This window comes from Sceloporus occidentalis, unplaced genomic scaffold, assembly GCF_023333645.1.
Source record: "Sceloporus occidentalis isolate IW3139 unplaced genomic scaffold, rSceOcc1.0.p SCAF_216, whole genome shotgun sequence".
NCBI classification, from domain to species: domain Eukaryota; kingdom Metazoa; phylum Chordata; class Lepidosauria; order Squamata; family Phrynosomatidae; genus Sceloporus; species Sceloporus occidentalis.
In genome coordinates this window covers 593,763-612,714 of record NW_028317196.1, presented here as the reverse complement: position 1 = coordinate 612,714, position 18,952 = coordinate 593,763, and the positions used below count along the sequence as shown (strand labels likewise).

The 18,952-nt window shown below is 47.5% G+C and overlaps 2 protein-coding genes across 2 annotated transcripts; one reads left to right on the top strand and one right to left on the bottom strand.

The window, feature by feature from the left end:
• The first annotated feature begins 851 nt into the window (after positions 1-851).
• Positions 852-4,891, top strand: LOC149277355 (caspase recruitment domain-containing protein 19-like). Its single transcript, XM_089503028.1, has 6 exons — positions 852-867; positions 3,096-3,238; positions 3,432-3,588; positions 3,818-3,877; positions 4,285-4,356; positions 4,776-4,891. The coding sequence occupies exons 1-6, from the start codon at positions 852-854 to the stop codon at positions 4,889-4,891; spliced, it is 564 nt and encodes a 187-aa protein (XP_089359154.1).
• A 2,527-nt stretch (positions 4,892-7,418) lies between these two features.
• On the bottom strand, positions 7,419-8,066 carry NINJ1 (ninjurin 1). Its single transcript, XM_089503027.1, has 2 exons — positions 7,853-8,066; positions 7,419-7,570 (listed from the first exon to the last, which is right to left on the bottom strand). Exons 1-2 carry the CDS (start codon positions 8,004-8,006, stop codon positions 7,419-7,421), a joined length of 306 nt encoding a protein of 101 aa, XP_089359153.1. The 5' UTR covers positions 8,007-8,066.
• Between the last annotated feature and the right edge of the window lie 10,886 nt (positions 8,067-18,952).

The window sequence follows — 18,952 nt, the reverse complement described above, 5'->3', positions numbered from 1 at the left end:
GTAGTAGTAGTAGTAGTAGTAGTAGTATTCTTGTTATATGATATTATTATTATTGTTATATGATATTATTATTATTATTATTATTATTATTGTTATATGATATTATTATTATTATTATTTTTGTTATATGATATTATTATTATTATTATTAGTAGTAGTAGTAGTAGTAGTAGTAGTAGTATTCTTGTTATTTATTATTATTATTATTATTATTATTATTATTGTTATATGATATTATTATAATGTATCCCCCCCCGATTCGGATTTTGACACCAGATCCCAAATCCTGGCTGCTGTATGAGACGGTAACAGCACCAGGGGATGCACTATGATGCCCTCAGGCCTCATATGCCAGTAGTAGTAAAATGCAGAACTGTGCAGCACATGGGTGGAGGGAGAGGAGAGGGGAATCACACTTGGAATGGAGCAGATGTAGTACCAGGGCTGGAAATGGCTGACTGCTTATTGGGGCTTCGTTAACCCGGTGTGGTACTGGAACCAGCGCAAAAACCCGCTCTGTAACAACCCTGTAATGGGTTTTACATACATGCCGGAGTCTCTTTACCAAAGGGCCCACAGTTTGATTTCACAGAATTACATGCATGGGATAGACATATGGCTCCTGAATGTAGAGAGAGTGGTGATAAATGGAACAGCCTGCAAGAAGGGGTGGTAGAGGGTAATACGGCTGCTTAACCTACCATGAGACCAACGACGTGTGTTTCTATGTTACTATATAATTGTTATATTACTACATGATAAGTTACATTATATATGTTACATGTTGTATTATAGGTGTTACATGTTGTATTATAGGTGTTATATGTTATATTGTATATGTTATATGTTACATGTTATTCTATAAATGTTATATTATATATGTTACATAGGTGTTACATGTTGTATTATAGGTGTTATATGTTCTATTGTATATGTTATATTGTATATGTTACATGTTATTCTATAAACGTTACATTATACAACATGTAACATATATAATGTATTACGCTCAGGGTTTAGAGAGGATAAAGTTATTGGAACCGGAGATTATTTGATGCCTTTGGCTCGGGATGTAACATGGCCGCGCGTGCCAGTGATGCCTGAGAGCTGAGGGGTTAAAGTGCAGCTTCCAGGGGCAATTGACTGTTCCACCTTAAATGTGCCCAGGCAAGGGGCGGATGCTGTCGGGTGTAACGTGAAGCTTTTGGGTTTGGCTTTTGGCTGCTGTCACCGTCAGTCACCGTCAGCCATGGGAGGGACTCCGTGACTCAAACGAGGAAGTCCTCGGACTCCCAGCACAGGAATCCTCCAAAGGTGCCCCTGTCTGTGACCCCACCATGACGGGTGAGTGATCGCCCCCCCCCCCAGCTCTGTGCCAGCGAGTGGGACTGTGAAGGGGAGCTGGGCAGAGGAGCTCACACTCTACTACATTGTATCTGCAGGGAAGGGCACTCTGTTAACACTAAGTTCTTTGTTAACCCCTTAATATCCAGCTGGGCCTGCAGGGTTCTGGTGGCTTCTGCTTCACTGGTTAAGCCGGTAGTTGGAAATTTATAGAAGCCTTTACTTTTTTTTTGCAACCCCCCCCCCCAAAAAAAACCAGTAACTGCAAATGTGAAGGCGGTTAAAATAACTCCTTCAGCGACTGCAACTCCCAACATGCTCAGCCAGAGACTCCATTTGCCTGACAGACTCGCTAACGTATTCCATAGCGCTATTTAGTTTAAATAATTGCATGTTTATGACGGGGCATTAATAAATAGGGATATTTTTAGCATGTAATACCCCATCGTACAGATTATAGGCGACTCACAGGGGTGTGTAGTGTCTGTCACTTTAAGAACACATTCGTTGTGATCCCGCCGTTCCTCAGCATTAAGCAGACAGAGTCCTGTTATGGGGAACGGTTGGAAAGGATGCATGAGGCAGATAAATGGCTCCTGAATCTAGTTACGTGGAACAGCCTCCCAGCAGAGGTGGTAGAGGGTAATACAGTGAGGGGATTAAACATGCATGGGATAGACATACGGCTCCTGAATCTAAGACGAGACCAACGACTGATTAAGGTTTGAGTCTTTACAGCAGGAGAAACGGGCGACAAGACGGGGGCCGGTGGAGGCCGATCTGCCGGCGGGTTCTGGGTTTCTATGTTTTATAGGGGAGTCCGAAGCCCCTCCGCTCTTTATAATAATTTGTGAGTCTGAGATCCACCTTAAACCCGCTTGGATTTTTCATCTGGAAATAATTTCATTGAGCGACCCGCGCGGCGCTGCCGGGAAATGCCGTTTGGGTTATTAATAAAACATGGAAAGCGGGTTACGGCAGAGCGGCCGCTGGTTGCGTTTCTGAGTTTGAGCAGATTTGGTAAAATGTTCTGTATTTTGTTTTTTCTGCCCGTCCACGAAGGGTTAATGCTCCGGATTCCTGACATTCTTCGCTTCCTTCCGGACTTTTACCTTCCGAGACGCTTCTCATCACCAATAACATTCCAGTCAAGGTTCTAAATGTGGGGTTGTTACCATGGAAACCAATATGCTTCTTTTATTAGTGCGTCTCACACCTCTAGGATTAGTAACGGCCACACATGTCTAAAAACAGCCAATAAACAGCGCTTTAGGAAGATCTATACTAAAAAACAATTATAACATTTTAAGTTTCGGTTTGGGAAACAGCAAAATGTTGAATATTCCCAATTAACCCCTAATTTTCATTCAAAAACTTGTCTTTTCTTTTTGGAGCAAATGCTTTTAAGGTTAGGACAGACTGAAGGCAAGGTCAGGGGCCACGCAACAAACCAAGGTCAGGGGCCAAATCACCACCAAAGAGTCCCGTGCTGACCAACAAGCCGTCTACTGATGGCCCCATGAAGGCCAGGGCGACCGCGTTCACTTCCTGTCATGGCTGTTCACAGGAAGTTATCAGGCAGCCCTGGGATGTCACCGGAATGACCAGGTGGAAGGAGTGACCGTAATTCATTTTCACCACCTGGCGGACGGCACAGAAATACCGCAAATTATTGGCAGAACAGTTCCCATGCGCTGATAGCGCTTCCTCCAGACCGTTTCCTAATCCCCCTTTTTGACGTCTGTTGGCAGATAATTCGTTCCGCGACCGGCTGCAGAGGGACGCCGCGTATTTAACCAGCTATGGGAGGCTCAGCGAGCACCTCGTGGACAGAATCGTTTTACAGCTGAATCGCGTTTATCCCCAGATCCTCTCCGATAAAGAAGCCGAGAAGGTATCGTGACGCAGTGTGTGCCGTGCCATGTGACATCACGGTGTGACATAGTGTGAGATTGTGTGATGTCACGGTGTGGCATAATGTGATGTCACCGTGTGACATAGTGTGACATTGTGTGATGTTATGTGTGACATTGTGTGCGACGTTACATTGTAACATTCAGAGATAAAGCCCAGCTTCTCGCGTCCAGTTTAGAAATCCCAAAACTGCGGTCCGGACGCGACTGTCGGATCTCCTGAAACATCTGCAGAGAAAAGGAGACCTGGCGTGTCAGGAGTTTTACCGAGCGCTGCGGAATAACGGCGAGAAGCTCTACGGCGCTTTACCGAGCCGGAGAAACATCGCTAGTGAGTCACACAAAGCGGCGCCGACGACAGTAATGTGGAACCGACGCGTTTCTTTAATATCGTTAAGGAGGCCGCGTTTCCCCCGTGTGTTCCCGGCCCCCCTCTCTATCCTCGCCTGTTATGGTGGCGGAATCTCGCGTGGCGGCGCCCCCCCGGGGGACGATATGATTTCGGGGGTCGTGTGTTTTTTGGGTTTTATTGCCTTTTAAACCTCTTTTTGTTTTTCCAGAAACCTCTGATCCGGTGGAAATTATCGGCCCCCAGGAGAAAATCGTTTTAAACGACCGGGGTGAGTACGGAGAGGGGCGGACGTGCTCAGGATCTGGCGGTGGCCCCGATGGACTCCCCCCCGACATACGAAGGGTGGGGTATCAGCCGGATCAAACAGATTGAACCCGTCCCTCTGACTTGTCTGACACCTTTTATTGGGCCAAACAAGATAAAGCCCTATGAGCTTCCAGGACCTCAGAGGTCTCTTCATCAAATGATTTAATGTAAAGGAGAGACTTCTGAGGTCCCAAAAAATTGTGTGATTCCAAATCTTTCCGTATGTTGGCCCAATAAAAGGTGTCGCTTCCCACTAAAGACTGATTCGGCAACATCGGGAAGTCCACTTGTTCTGCAGTCACCGATCGCGCGGCGTGTGCCGAGACACGTGTGCGGTACGCGCTCTGATACATGCTGTGCTGTTTCCAGGACCCGTGTTTTTCCTGGCTTGCTTCGGCGTGGCCGCGGGGTTGGCGTTCGTGATGTATCACAATAATACAGGTAGGAACCGGTTAATCGGAGGTCTGATCACATTACATGTATTTATATAGCGCCAGCAGATTCCGTAGCGGTGTTCAGCGGACATGGACCTCGCACGCAGATTTATATATATACGGGGGGGGGGGGGGATATGGCGCTCAGAATACGGCAAAACCGGAAACCGTTTACAGAAATATCTGCCTATTACACAACGCATCGCGATTATCGATAAATACCTAAAAAGGTAAAAGTATCCGAAATTCTAAATAGCTGGAAAAAAGGTGCGACCATTAATACCTTCCCCAGCGAGCTCATCTTAAAACACGTTTGGCGTATTAAGATGAGAGAGGTCTCTACAGTCTCTCCATCACCCGGCTTAGCGCATCAGGAGTGCACTCGCTTTAGTCATGTGATTAAAGTATTTTGTTTATTTTTTTTAGAGGTAAAAACCGCAGATGCATCTAAAAGGGTGTTAGAATTCACCGCCATCGGGTTCGGGCGACACATAAAAAATATTTTAATTTCCTTCCTGGACGAAGCGTCGCCGATCGAATGAAAACCGTCCATCCAGGCCACGCCCACTGTGGCTTTGTGGGAGGGGCTTCTTTCTACGTGGCATTTCGACAAGCTTGCAATGACCAAAGAACTGCGACAATGGTAACCGACGGCATTAACCCTCTGAGTTCTGAAAGAGTGCATCAATTCTCATCCTGCTCTTACTCGAAAGGGTTAACACAACGTGTTTTTTTGGGCTACGCTTTAAAATGTAACCATGCACTTACTGTATATGCAAATGTATTATTATTATTATAGAAAATGGGTCAAAACGGGTAATTTCTCTCGTATTTATGTGTGTTTTTTTTTTTTTTAATATCGGTAATACGTTTATAAAATTTATACCAACGTTTTCCTGCATCCAAAGAAAAAACATCTGCTGTTGGGACGCCAGGAAGGAGTAACCGTATTATTTGCACGTCTGGCGTGTAAAGGGTTAATGCTTGTGATATGGGCTGCACTGGCGCACGCTCACCCCGTACGGTAAAACTGGCACGTTTTTAATCTGTTCTGCATATTTCGGCAAATCATGCATTTCCTGCACTGTTTTTTTTTATTATTGTAAAGTTAGAATTGTTTCCAAACCTCCTGTTTTTGTTCAATAACTTTTAAAAATGTTTTGAAACAAATTCCGTGATTTCCCTGCCGCTGCTCAGCCGGAAGAGACGGTCACATTGTGTATGATCCTGTGTATCTTCGATTTTATCGCAATAAAGAATACTTATTTTTAAACTTTATTACTCAAAAGTAAACGAATGGTTTTGTCTTTTTTTTGTGCAGATAAGTAGAAAGTTTTTTGTTTTTTTTTAATCTGGTGCAGGATATTCTCTGGGTACTTATTTCTATTATTATTATTTTACAATGTTTTAAATCTATTTGTCTTCAGTCCAGCTCCTGCTGATTGACCCCTCGGTGTCTCCCTCTAGTGGCCAAACGGATCATTTACGTCATTTTATTTTAAGTTACTACACGCTCCTTTTTGGTAATTCGCTAAGTGGAGAGGCCGGTTCAGTTAAAGGTTAACTGACCCGACTTGCTCACACTAGTAAACAACTTGCGGATTCACTAATCTTTTATTTGTTTGCAACGACACGCGAGAGTCTTTAAGTCTAAATTTTGTGAGCAACGGACGAGGGCATGCGACTTCAAAAATAATAATTATAATAATAAAATAATAATTAAAAAAAAGTGAAGCGATGGTTGGACAGAGACGCCTTCTAATTGACATTAGATTATAGGATCATGCATAGGGTCTGAAGGATAAGGAAATTTCATTATCTGTAAGCAAGAAAGAAAAAATTTTTCTTAAAAAACACAATTTAATAAAAAGTGGTTTCAAACCAGTCTCTACAAAAAAGAAGGCAATGCATGTTATAGATTGATTCTGTCGGACACAAAGCATGTGAATAGATCCAGATTTGCAGCAAATGTGTTGTGATATATAGCACATTCTCTATAACGTGTATCTATCTATATATTATCTATATATTCCTTCTGTAAGTGCGACTTTAATGCTGAGAAATATCACTCATTTATGAGAGCCAAGAAACTAACATCATGGGGTACGATAAAGGCACCTCTCTGCGCCGGGGCGCGTATGCGTCATACATGTTACAGGTAACCGTGCACCAATGGCATTATATGTGACCCCCCCATTATCAGCTGGTGGGGCAGAAGCTGCAGCCCTGCATGAAATCTCGCCTGGGCTGGAGGGAGAGGCACGGGGCGAAACCCCAACCCAAAGCCGCAGTTTAAATAAGAAATATTTACTCCCCATATTCAGAGCCAGACCAAAGTACGGGACGCCCTCGCCTGAGTGCCTAACAAACGAGCGACGGCTATTATATTATATTATAAACCATATTCTGCTGCAGAGATCTCAACCAACTGCGAAGCGCGCGGCTCCTCAGCAGCAGAAGCCCCGGACGGGACCCTCTTTTGGGGATTTGGTCATTATTTTTGCATAATTTTTTGTTCAGAGTCCAGAGACAAACGAAGAATCCTTTGCTCGGCAGATTACAGCGAAGCTGCGGGCGCCATAATAATTCTATTACCACGCAGAGAGATTCACAAAAAACCCTTCTGATTTACGGCCACGTTGGCGGCAGTCCGAGCGTCTTCAGCCTGTGCCCGCCGTACGCGGCTCTGATGCCCGGGTAGGAAATATTAAAAAAAAACAAAAAAAACCAACATATGGCATTGTCGGCCGGGTTATTACCGGGAAGACACGCGAGGCTCTGCGTCACGGCCGGGTGATCCGCGTCGCATTCATTTATTACGCTGCAAAATAAATTAAAGCCCCGGCGCCTCCGCCTCGCCCAGTCGGGATCAGCACCTGGAACGTTAAAAGGAAGAAGGAAGGTTATCGTCGGCCGTGGAGCAGGTCACAGAGGTCACATGTTCTGCATTCGGTTCTATCAGTCCGGCCCCCGTGGACCGACCTCGGAGCGACAGCCCTGGGCTACCGGCTAACGCTCAGCCGTTATACTTTACGTCCCTGATGCACTTGGTCCGGGACTCACCAGATGTTACGACTTCGTGGATCCGTCTGCCGGCTTCTGGACCCCGAACGCCGTAATGAAAATATTCACCACGACGATGATGAAGACCAAGCCGGTGGCCGCGTTGTTGAGGTCGTCCAGTTTAGCGTGTTTGGCCGGGTTATTCAGATCATATTTCACTGAAAAATACAAGAATGTCGCAATTAGTGATTTACAACGAAGCAACGCATTTCTGGTTTACGTGGCTACACAAAACAGGGCTGCAGAACTACTGAGAGGGAAGTAGATAAGTGGAGCAGCCTCCCGGCAGAAGTGGTAAAGGGTAGAACATGCAAGGGATAGACATACGGCTCCTGAATCTAAGGCGAGATACAGCAGTGGAAACGGGTGACGAGACGGGGGCCGCCGGGGGCCGATCTGCCGGCGGGTTCTGGGTTTCTAGTTTAGTTCTGGATACAAACCGATAAAAATGAGCAGAACTCCGACCACGACCTGCAGCGCGAGGGAGAGGCTGATCAGGACGATGAGGGGGATGTAGAAGTCGAAGCCGGGCCCTTGCTCGATGACGGCTTTCAGCTGCGACGCGTTGGCCATCAGCAGGGCGACGTCCAGCATGCTCTCGGCGGCGCTCTTCTTGTTCGCGTAGTGATTGATGTTCAGGTTCCGGTGTCTCCTCTCTGTTGGGCTCTGAAACCGAAACAAAGAGAACGCGTGAGATACACGGGAAGCCATCGCACGCGCTGCTTTTATTGTCTCTTATCTGAATCAGCCGCTGGGAGTTGGTGGTCCCCGGCGCAGCGCACACTGACGGCTTTGTCTCTGGAAATTCCCAGATATACAAGCGGTCTTTGTTATATTAAAACGTTTTCTGCGGACCTCCGGATCCCGGAGACCTCCAGCTTCTGGTTAAAAGGGTTTCTGAGGTCATTGTTAACCCTTTATGTAAATGATCATTGGGGGGACGTGGAAATGCCCAACACTGGATGACATCACACAGTTAATTACCCCAGCCCGAGGGCAGCTGCGTAAATAACACCCAGTGTTTCCCAGACAGTCGCGGCGGATCTGGTGGCGCTTGAAGTTATTCTGTATGTGATAGCGTGACAGCCAAGCCTGTAGCATGTTACACGCATGTCAGGGGGAAGCACGCAGAAAAAGAATACGCTGCGCGGCAAACACAACAAAGCCGCCGCCGGGAAGCCTCGTCCCGTTTATCTCACGGATAAATTTACCGATTTCCCCTGATATTTGGGGAAAAGCCTTCGATGAGCGTTAGAAACGTAAAGCAATTCCGAGGCTCTGACCTTTGAACGTTTTCTGTAAACTTCATCCTCCGAGAGAAAAGAAAATCCGGCCAAGCGGAGAAAAGGCGAGAAAAGGCGGCACCGACCCGCCGACCAGCCGAGAAAGCCGGGAACCGAGACGCAGCTCTGCCTCCTGATACTGTGTGAAGATACAAACTAACGAGTGTGCTGGGGTGCGTGTGTGTGAGTGTGTGTGTGTGAGAGTGCATGTGTGTGCGCGTGTGTGCGTTCGTGTCGGGGGAAACCACCTAAAAACCAGCGCCATAAATCACTGCAGATCGGTCTGACGTCCGGACAGAGCCCAGGCCCAGTGGGAATTGTTTTTATATACAGAAAAAAATAAAAAAAAAATAATCACTGAAATGACTCGATAGGAGTCCGAGGAGGCCTTCACTTTATGCGCGTTCAGCATCTCGGTGCCAAACGGTGCCACGCGTGACATTTTATTAACTCCAAACGAAGACAAAAAAACACGCGGGGGCCACAGGGAACCCGAACCCCCAACCTGCGCAAACACATGAACAAGTCTAAGAAGATAATTCTCACCATAACCCGAGAGCCCAAAACGGCCCCCGGCCCCTCGCACGTTAACCCTTAGCGCTTTCTGTATAGGCGTATAACCCGCTCCATCACCCTAAGGGCCCCTCACAGCAGCCCCGGCGACTCATTCCGATTATTTACTAAACTCAAACAACGAGAGCCGCGACACGAAGCCTCCGCGCGATCCCGGCGTGGTTATAAACCCTGTAAACTGTATATAAAGCGGTGCCGGGTACGACGCGCCGCCCACAGCTTCATTAATGTTTCCAGTTACAATGCTTCAGAAATTCCACCCCCCTCCCCGTCTTTAACTCTTTGTGCCCTGGAGGGGGAAGGGCCGCTCTGCTGTGTGCGGGAATGAGCTGCCCTCTCCTGAGCGTTCTCCCGGCAAACAGGAAATCCCGACGGAAACGAGCGATCTCTCCGCTGCACTCTCTTCTCTCTCTCCGCTGCGCTCTCTGCCCTCTCTCCGCTGCGCTCTCTGCCCTCTCTCCGCTGCGCTCTCTGCCCTCTCTCCGCTGCACTCTCTGCTGCAGGGGCCGGCTCAGTGATTTAACTATACATTATACATGGCCGCCTCAGCCCCTACTGCAACCTTAGTGAATAAACCCTGTGACCCAGTTAGATTTCCGGCCCCAGACACGGCATTCATAATAATTGTCGTTTCAGTCCATGTATAGGGGGGACACGGCCTGTGTATAGGGGGGACGCGGCCTGTGTATAGGGGGGACGCGGCCTGTGTATAGGGGGATGCAGTCTATGCATCATTTACAGGAAAAAAGGCACACAATTTGCATATGGTCAGTGTTGAAAGGGTTAAAAGGTTACCATGGACGCTCTAACATTGTAGCCGGTTTGGGGACATTAAATATTTTGACTGATGAAACCAAAATATTTTAACCTCCTCTCGAAAATGTGGTGCTTTTAGTAAAAAGGTTCCATCGTCTCTCTAACTGATGTCTAATTACCCCAATTTACTACCCCTTTCTCCGACGCTCACTTCCTCCTAGAAACCCGTCCACCCATCCGGCTCGACCGAGAAACCACCGACGCTGCGACATTTCCACTCTCTCCTTCCAGGGAATCTCGTGAGAGCGGCCAAAGAGAGCCGAGCGAGTATAAGTGTACGGTGTTAGAGAATGTGCGTGTGTGAGTGTACGGTGTTAGAGAATGTGCGAGTGTACGGTGTTAGAGAATGTGCGAGTGTACGGTGTTAGAGAATGTGCGAGTGTACGGTGTTAGAGAATGTGCGAGTGTACGGTGTTAGAGAATGTGCGTGTGAGTGTACGGGGTTAGAGAATGTGCGTGTGAGCGTACGAGGTTAGAGAATGTGCGTGTGAGCGTACGGGGTTAGAGAATGTGTGAGTGTACGGGGTTAGAGAATGTGCGTGTGAGCGTACGGGGTTAGAGAATGTGCGTGTGAGCGTACGGGGTTAGAGAATGTGTGAGTGTACGGGGTTAGAGAATGTGCGTGTGAGTGTACGGGGTTAGAGAATGTGCGTGTGGGCGTATGGGGTTAGAGAATGTGTGAGTGTACGGGGTTAGAGAATGTGCGTGTGGGCGTACGGGGTTAGAGAATGTGCGTGTGAGTGTACGGGGTTAGAGAATGTGCGTGTGAGCGTACGGGGTTAGAGAATGTGCGTGTGAGTGTACGGGGTTAGAGAAAGTGCATGTGAGTGTACGGGGTTATAGAATGTGCGTGTGAGCGTACGGGGTTAGAGAATGTGCGTGTGAGTGTACGGTGTTAGCGTAGGCTTTGTTTTTGTGAAGCGGTTCTCTAAATGCAATCGTTTAATCTTTTAAAACGACTCCCATGGACAGCGACGGGTTAAACTCTCCTGCGGCCCCTGCCTGGTCGTCTCCTCCAGCGATTGGCTAAAGACTCGGACCCCCCCCAAGCCTTTCGGATGTCTTGGAATTTCCAGAAATGAAAGCGAAAGGGAAGAAAATTCCAGACGTAATGCGGGAACGTACCCCAGAAAAACCGGACTCAGGGGGGGCAATAAATATAATACCCCCCCCACACAATAAACCCAATTAATCGGAGCAAATCTCATAGTGATGCACCCTGCCCGGGGGGTCATTTGGGGCACTTTTACCCAAATCACATAACGGATTTTACGTGGTTGGAAACGCCTTGCTGGCCGCTATGCAAATGAGAGGGCTTCAAAAGAAGGTAATTTGCATATGGTACACAAAGTGGGAGGGGCCAATGCTTTCAAACCCATGCCGCTGGCATAATGACTGCTATTATTTATTGATCAATATAGCGCCATCATATTCCGCAGAGCAGTACAATGACCAACACCAGACAAGCCAAGTATGGCGTTACGGACACACAAGGCGATTGGCTGCTTGCCATGAGAATCACCGGGCCGGGGGGGGGGGAGGCGAGGAGCTGCAGCTTCTCTGTAAATTTAACCCTTAAAGGATTCATATTATTTGTATTTAATGGTAATTTTTATACATGTATTCTTTTTAGTGAGGCCGTCTGGGGCATTTAACTGCCCCTCTACCACGAGAACGAACCCCCCCCAAACCCCAAAGGAAAAGCTCAGTAACTTTATGGTCCTCCAATCACAGCGGAGTCTGGATTTCGGTGTCATTTTGGTTTAGACAGCAGCGCCACACGCCGGCCCCCGGGGTTAAAGCCGTTTGCAGCCACGTTGGGGTAGTTTGTGGCTGCGGAAGCAGGAGGTACATTTTATAAACATTATTGGTCATTACTTTTTTTCTGTTTTTCCCCCCCAAAATCCAGCCATTTGTCGGCAGGCGACGGGAAGCAGTTTCTCCTTTTATTAAACGCTCAGCGGCGGGTGACAGAATTACCCCAGAGGTCACGTGACCCTGTGAGATTCCCCGCGTTTAATCAGCGTAGTCACCATTGTCCCAGTTCAGTGGGGGTAAATAGTGAAACTCCCCCAAACTTTACAAGCGGCCGCTCCTGGACACAGAAACCCCCACCGGGGCCGGCCGTGGCGGGTGACAGAGAGTGAAGAATCCACGAGGGATCCACGCGCTACAAACGGGGCGTAAAAATATCCCGGGAGGGCAATAGTGACGCTCGTGCTGCACCTGCTACATAAACACAAACCCTACACAGCGTGCGCGATACATACCATCCACGCGAAACTGACACAGGGGTCACAGAGCCCCCCAAACCGGGAGACAGACAGTCATGGGACCCCCGAAAACCGGGAGACAGACGGTCACAGGGCCCCCAAACCAAGAGACAGAGAGTCATGGGACCCCCGAATACCGGAAGATAGACAGTCATGGGACCCCAGAAAACCGGGAGACAGACGTTCACAGGGCCCCCCAAACCGGGAGATAGATGGTCACAGGGCCCCCAAACCGGGAGATAGATGGTCATGGGGACCCCCAAGCCAGGAGACAGGCTGTCACAGAGACCCCCAAACTAGGAGACAGTTAGGGGCTCAGTATAAGTCATGGGGCGACCCCCTGCCCCACGAAACTCACTCCTGATAATCAGAAAGCCCCCCCATCCCGGGGGTATTACAGACCCATAAAACCCCCAGAAGGAATGAGGTCCCAGCCGCCTCCCGGGGGGCAGATGCTGATTCCGCGGCCCCCCCCCAGATGCCCCCCACACACCCCGCTCACCTCCTCGTTCAGGAGGCCGACCTCCCGCAGCCCGTTCAGCTCCATGTCCCCGGCGCCGGCGCTCATTCTGCGGATTCTGAGAGCCGGAGAGTCCGGGCAGCGCGGCGCGGGGCGGGGCAGGGGAAGTACCGGGCGGGGCGCGGGGTAACGGCACGGAGACAGCTCGGAAACACCCGGGGCAACTACACGGTGACAGCAGAGAACCGGGAGTACAGCACCGGCTACACACATGGGCCCCAGCATTACTGCCCCGGACACACACAGGGGGCCCCAGCATTACTGCCCCGGACACACACAGGGGCCCCAGCATTACTGCCCCGGACACACACAGGGGCCCCAGCATTACTGCCCCGGGCACACAGATTGGGGGTTCTATCAGTTCTACCCCTCACTATTCACTAAATAAATTTATAAGGGTAATAATAGTCACTAAAGCCCCCGTCCTGATACTCTTTGTTCGGAGTATTTTGGCCCCTCAGATACACGATCTCGGAGAGGGGCCACTGAGAGCCCCCAGCCAATCAGAAGAGGCCAGCGTGGGAGAAGATGGGCTGTTTGGGGCCCGGGGTGTATACAGGGGCCCCTATCTGTGTTTTAACCCGGAACACTGACTTTCCCGGCAGCAGGCACCCCCTCTAATACCCCTTGGTCCAGCAAATACCCCGTTCCCCCCAGCTGTACCATTGGCAGTAGTACTTTGGATATGGGGGTGATCTGCTCCAAAAAGCGAAAACGGGTCACAGAACGGTCACCAGCCACGTGTCGTAAAACGGTGTAAAAACACAGAGAAAGCGTCGTTATTCTTTAATCTTCGGGTCTCGTGGCAGAAACTGTAAAACCCAGGAACGCTTCATAACCCAATAAAAGCAGAAATTGCCCCCGGGGCAAAATCACGGCCTAGTATTAAAAAAACCCAGCACATTCCTGTGCAAGCAACAAGTGCAGTAACTAAGAAGGGGTTAAAAGGCTGGTTATCCATTTACATTATTGCCCCATGTGACCCCTGCTCGTGTCGCCTGAGTGCGCGTGGGGCCCGGACCTTCTTGGGGTTTCCTGACCCCGGAGCGCCCCACGGACTTTCCAGGAAAGAAACTGCTGGTTTTAGGAAGTGGATAAGTGGGGGGGATTTAAGGCGGAGGGGGAAGTTTTAGGTCTTTTCGGTGTATTTTCTCAAAAGAGAAAATAGTATCTGAATCTAAAGGCGCAGATCATTCCGGAACCTGCAGAAAGTTCATCTTTAAAAAGGATGAGGTTTTAGGACAAGATTTAGAAAATTAAGGGTTAAAGTGAAATGTCGGACGGAGCCAATTGGCTGATTTTAGGGGCTCCTCGAAGCCCCTGGGACCCACAGTCAGGACGCCACCTAAAAATTAGAATACGAAGAACTGCACTCCCCACGGGAGAGACCACCCTGTTTATGCCCCCCCCGGCACTGGCATTCACCGGCAATGGCTTATGGGGCGTTCATCCCCCGAGGGCGTTTATTACGGTACAAACGTGCCGAGTGCGAGGGGACGCGGCTGCCATTCGAGAACGGGTGATTTGATAAATAATAAATACCAAGCCCCGTATAATATATATATATATATATATACACACACACACACACACACATACAGGGAGGCTTCGCAGTCCGCCACGGCCCTCGGCATCATGTACCGACAGCCAGGGATTCCCCGGAAAGCGGCCCCCTCCTGATGTATGGTGTAGTTAACGCTGGCGCCACCTCTCAGCCTTCGCGAGAATTCAGAGATGAAATCTACTTTATTGCGTGTGTTTATTGGAGCGGCGGCCCTGGAGCCTAAAGCCCCACCGCATGAAATCCCATTGAGTAAAATGAGATCGAGACCCCGCGCCGCTCTATAAACCGCTCCAGCCCTCTAATTCCAGGAAGACCAAAAACCTAGAATTTCACTTCCACTAAAAAAGAGGAAACGAGATATTGTGAAAAAAGAGGAGAAGCGCGATAATCAGGAACTAACGCCTTCAGCTTCTAATTCTTCTTAAAAACAGGCCTCGGGTTCCCAGAGACCAAACGGACATTTTCCTTCTTAACGGCAGATCGTCCGGCCGACGTTTTTACGGGAGAAAAGGGCGAAATCAGTGAATTAATCATTTATAACGATGCTTTTCCAGCTTCCGTCGCATTCCAGGTCGTTTTCTCAAGTTTTACTCGTTTTCCCAGAGCTCCGGAAATCAATCCACAGAAAGCAACTTCTCTCCGCGGGATGTTAACATCTTCACTGCCAGCGAGGCCGGCGGCTGCACGTCGGGGCCACACTGGACGGAGATACAACGCAAAAGGCCGAGGGGGATCAATGACATCACATGTTGGAGAACTGATGGCATCGAAAGTAACGATATCGCTCAGATAAAAGAAACATCGCGACATAATTCCAATAAAATATATTTCTTTAATATAAACACGACCTTCCGCTAACATATTATCATTATTATTATATTATTAAATATCATCTTTATTATATTATCATCATTATATTATTAAATATCATTATTATATTATCATTATTATATTATTGGTATCATTATTAAAAAATATTTGTCTTTGACGGATTGGATACAAGACAGAGCCCGAAAAAGCAGAGTTACAAAGTAACAACAATAATAATAACAACAATAAGAATAATAATTACAATCAAAACAAACAATAATAGTAACAATAATAGTAAGGAAACGCAGTAGGATCATTTGATTGACATAAAATGCATCAGAAATGGACCAATGGATGATGGAATCTGGGTCCGGCTTCAATCCCATTGGACAGACAGGGTTCTAATGTAAGGGCTGTTAAAGTCACCTTTAGGGGTATTTATAGTGATTATGTCCCCGAGGATACGTCCCGTCTGGCTGTGATGCTGGTTTATTGAGCATCAAACATGGCCAGAACTTTCTGTGGCTCCTCATCCAAAGATCATAAAGAAATAAAATGAAAATAAATACTTTGTAACTGTATTTGGGAACGAATCAGAGCGCTGGTGGAAACGGCTGATGAATGTACCCAGAGCACTTTCTTTGTGTGCCTTAAAAAAGGCAAATAATAAATATCCGGGGTTTACAAATAAAATAGTTTACTTAGTTTTACTTTACTGAGAGGGTGGTAGATAAGTAGAACGGCCTCCCAGCAGAGGTGGTAGAGGGTAATACAGTGAGGGGATTAAACATGCATGGGATAGACATACGGCTCCTGAATCTAAGACGAGACCAACGACTGATTAAGGTTTGAGTCTTTACAGCAGGAGAAACGGGCGACGAGACGGGGGCCGGATTGGGCCGATCTGCTGGTGGGTTCTTGATAAATACAAACTGGCATTAACAAAAAAAAACCAGACCTTGGATTTCAAAGGTTTTTTTAATCTTTTCTTTTTTTGGAAACATTTGGGCAAAAACGTGACCCATTGTTTTTATCAGTACCCAGACACATGCTGCGCTGACAGAGAGCGCTTCCTTCGCAGCCGTTATCTTTATGAAATTTACTCTTAAAATATAAAGGCTTCTCGCCCTCAGGATCAGTATCGACATTAACTTTTTGTTCTGATTGCAAACAGTTATTCTTCGCTCTCTGATGATGTTTTTATTTCGGAAAACATTTTAAAAAAGGAGCTATTGCAAATAAAATGTGAATGTCTGTCCAAAAAATGGAATTTGCGCATGTTTTTCAGTTCTCAGGGTGAAAAGAATCTTAAGCATTAAAACCCGTTAATTCTCTTTTCAGCCACTAGATGGAGCCTGGAAACTTCCCATAAAAAGTCAGGATGCAGCGTCGGTATCCGCCTTTTAAAGGGACAGTGTCGGGGTCGGGTCGCCCGCTGCGCCAAGGCCTTAATAGCTTATTTTGGTTGGGTAATCTCAAAATAAATAATTTGTTAAAAAAGAAAAAAAACATTTAACTATATGCTGCAGACCAAGAGAAAAACGGTGAAACGTGTCACAAATTCAGGGACTCACATTAATCCGGGGAGGATAACAGTCTGTGCTCCGGCATCCCATAGAGCAGGGGCGTCCAACCTGCGGCCCTCCAGCTGCTGCAGGACTGCATCTCCCATAATGCTCTTTCAGCTAAGGGGCTGGCTGAGGAGTATGGGAGATGTAGTCCTGCAGCAGCTGGAAGGCCGCAGGTTGGACGCCCCTGCCATAGAGGCTCTGCATTTAGCTCACATGGGCCTGTTGGGAGGATAACCCCATAGATTGTTCATCTGCTGTAAACGGCTTTCTAGGCCCATAAAACTAATCTGACAACAAACAATGTGTTCTCTTTCAGACTTTACATCCAGATAATTCTAAACAATTGCAGCGCATTATCCGGGGGGGCATTCACTCCGTTCCCCGAACTCCTTTCCACGACACCTTTCTGACGTGATCTGTAATATTTCTTCAAAGTCTGAAGACATGAAAGCCGCTCTGAGCCGACACAATAATAAATTGGCTTTTCATTTGGCTTTGATTACGTCTGCCGCTGACACATTCACAGGAGGTATTACGACTCAGCAGTGATCTGTCGCGGCCAATGGGCTTTCTAGTATATAAACTACAGAGAGCTGACGGAATTACCGACAATTCTTCTATAAAATGGGAACGTTCCCTAAAGCCGAAGTTCCACTTTACTAAGCGGTGTTTAAATGCTCCTGCTGCAAGGGGGCTCTGGGCTTTTCTAGAACTCCAACCATGTCTATTCACTAAAGTGTGAACGCTTGTGAACTGGGGAAAAATGTGTGTTTGCAGCAGAAAAAGTGCAACTTGAAATCTCACTAAAGCTGACTCACATTTGTACTCACAAAACATTAAAAAACAACTTGTATGCCCTCGCCTGTAACGCACAAATTTGAAAGTCTTCTGCTCTCACAAAACAGCAATTAGTGAATCTGTGGAGCCGAGTTAACCCTTAACCAGGTGCACAAAAGATTCAGCTATGGGAGATTCCGGCCTGGCCTTGGCAGACAAAACCCAGACTAATTCAGCCCACAATTACAGAATAAGGATTTACCTCCATCCACCAGGAATCATAAATGACATCACTTTCTGATGTAAGAGAGAGCTGTGGACTGGTTTGTGCCAAACTAAAACATCTCCAGCAGAGTTATACCCCCAAATACCCCATCGATGTCAGAACGCCTCCTGTTACAGGGCGAGATTATTCCTGCCGTTTTCTAATTTGCATAAAATAGCTCGCATTAAACGCTTCTCCAGAGTATTGCGGGGTCTTAAGCGTCTTGCGTTTTCATAAAATTACTTAAAAGCAAATCCTTTCACGCTTACCTTTGAAGAAGCTACAAGACTCTCCCCACAGACGGCGTCTGGGGCTCTCTGGTAAAAAGGCGCTGAAATCTTTATAATAAGATGGAAAGATTCGTTAATAGGTGAGAGCCCCCTAAGACGAGCTTTTAATGAAACGCGACGGCTTCACATCCAGCAAACGGAAATCGCCGCTCTGAGGCTTCTTGTAGAGACGTCAGTCCGTTCCACGCCACGGAACCGCTCAACGTTCATGTGAAAGGTTTCGATTCTGACACGCGTCACGCAGTCACGGCTCATGACATCATGGTGTACACGGCTGCGACTGACATACTGCAGCTTAGAACATGAGAGATGGAAGAGGAACGACTCGTGTTTAATATTCAGGAGACGCACACGACTGATGCTGTAATTACTTAAAGAGCATCTAATGGTTCCGGTACCTGAGGTTACGAAAGGGTTAATGTGCTGGTTATTGAATAACATACAATAGCCATGAGTGTAGGATGGGGATCCCGCTTCCCCTTTAAATGACGTCACACGACTCGTTCAAACACCACATGCCCCTGCTGGTGCATTTTGGGAAACATTTTGATTCAGGGACTGCCCTGACGATTTCGGGACAGATGGTCCATATGTTTGTAAGTATCCCTCACTATATGGGATTAGTGATCACACAGCTGGGGATAAAAATCCAGAGAGGTGTAAAATTACACCGGATACAAGAGGTGCTTTAACCCTTTAATCAAGCTTAATTCCGGACCTTTCACTGGGCAGATCTAAAGTTACAGAAGCATTTGGAGCCTCAGAGGTCTCTTCAGCTTCCTCGTTTTACGCGCCCGG

Excerpts from the sequence above, each read along its gene's own strand:
- LOC149277355 (XM_089503028.1), top strand. Across the intron at positions 3,239-3,431 it reads CCGATAAAGAAGCCGAGAAG|TTTAGAAATCCCAAAACTGC; the intron begins GTATCGTGACGC and ends TCTCGCGTCCAG. Across the intron at positions 3,878-4,284 it reads AATCGTTTTAAACGACCGGG|GACCCGTGTTTTTCCTGGCT; the intron begins GTGAGTACGGAG and ends TGCTGTTTCCAG.
- NINJ1 (XM_089503027.1), bottom strand. The coding sequence starts at position 8,006 with ATGCTGGACGTCGCCCTGCTGATGGCCAACGCGTCGCAGCTGAAAGCC. Across the intron at positions 7,571-7,852 it reads AGTTCTGCTCATTTTTATCG|TGAAATATGATCTGAATAAC; the intron begins GTTTGTATCCAG and ends TGTATTTTTCAG.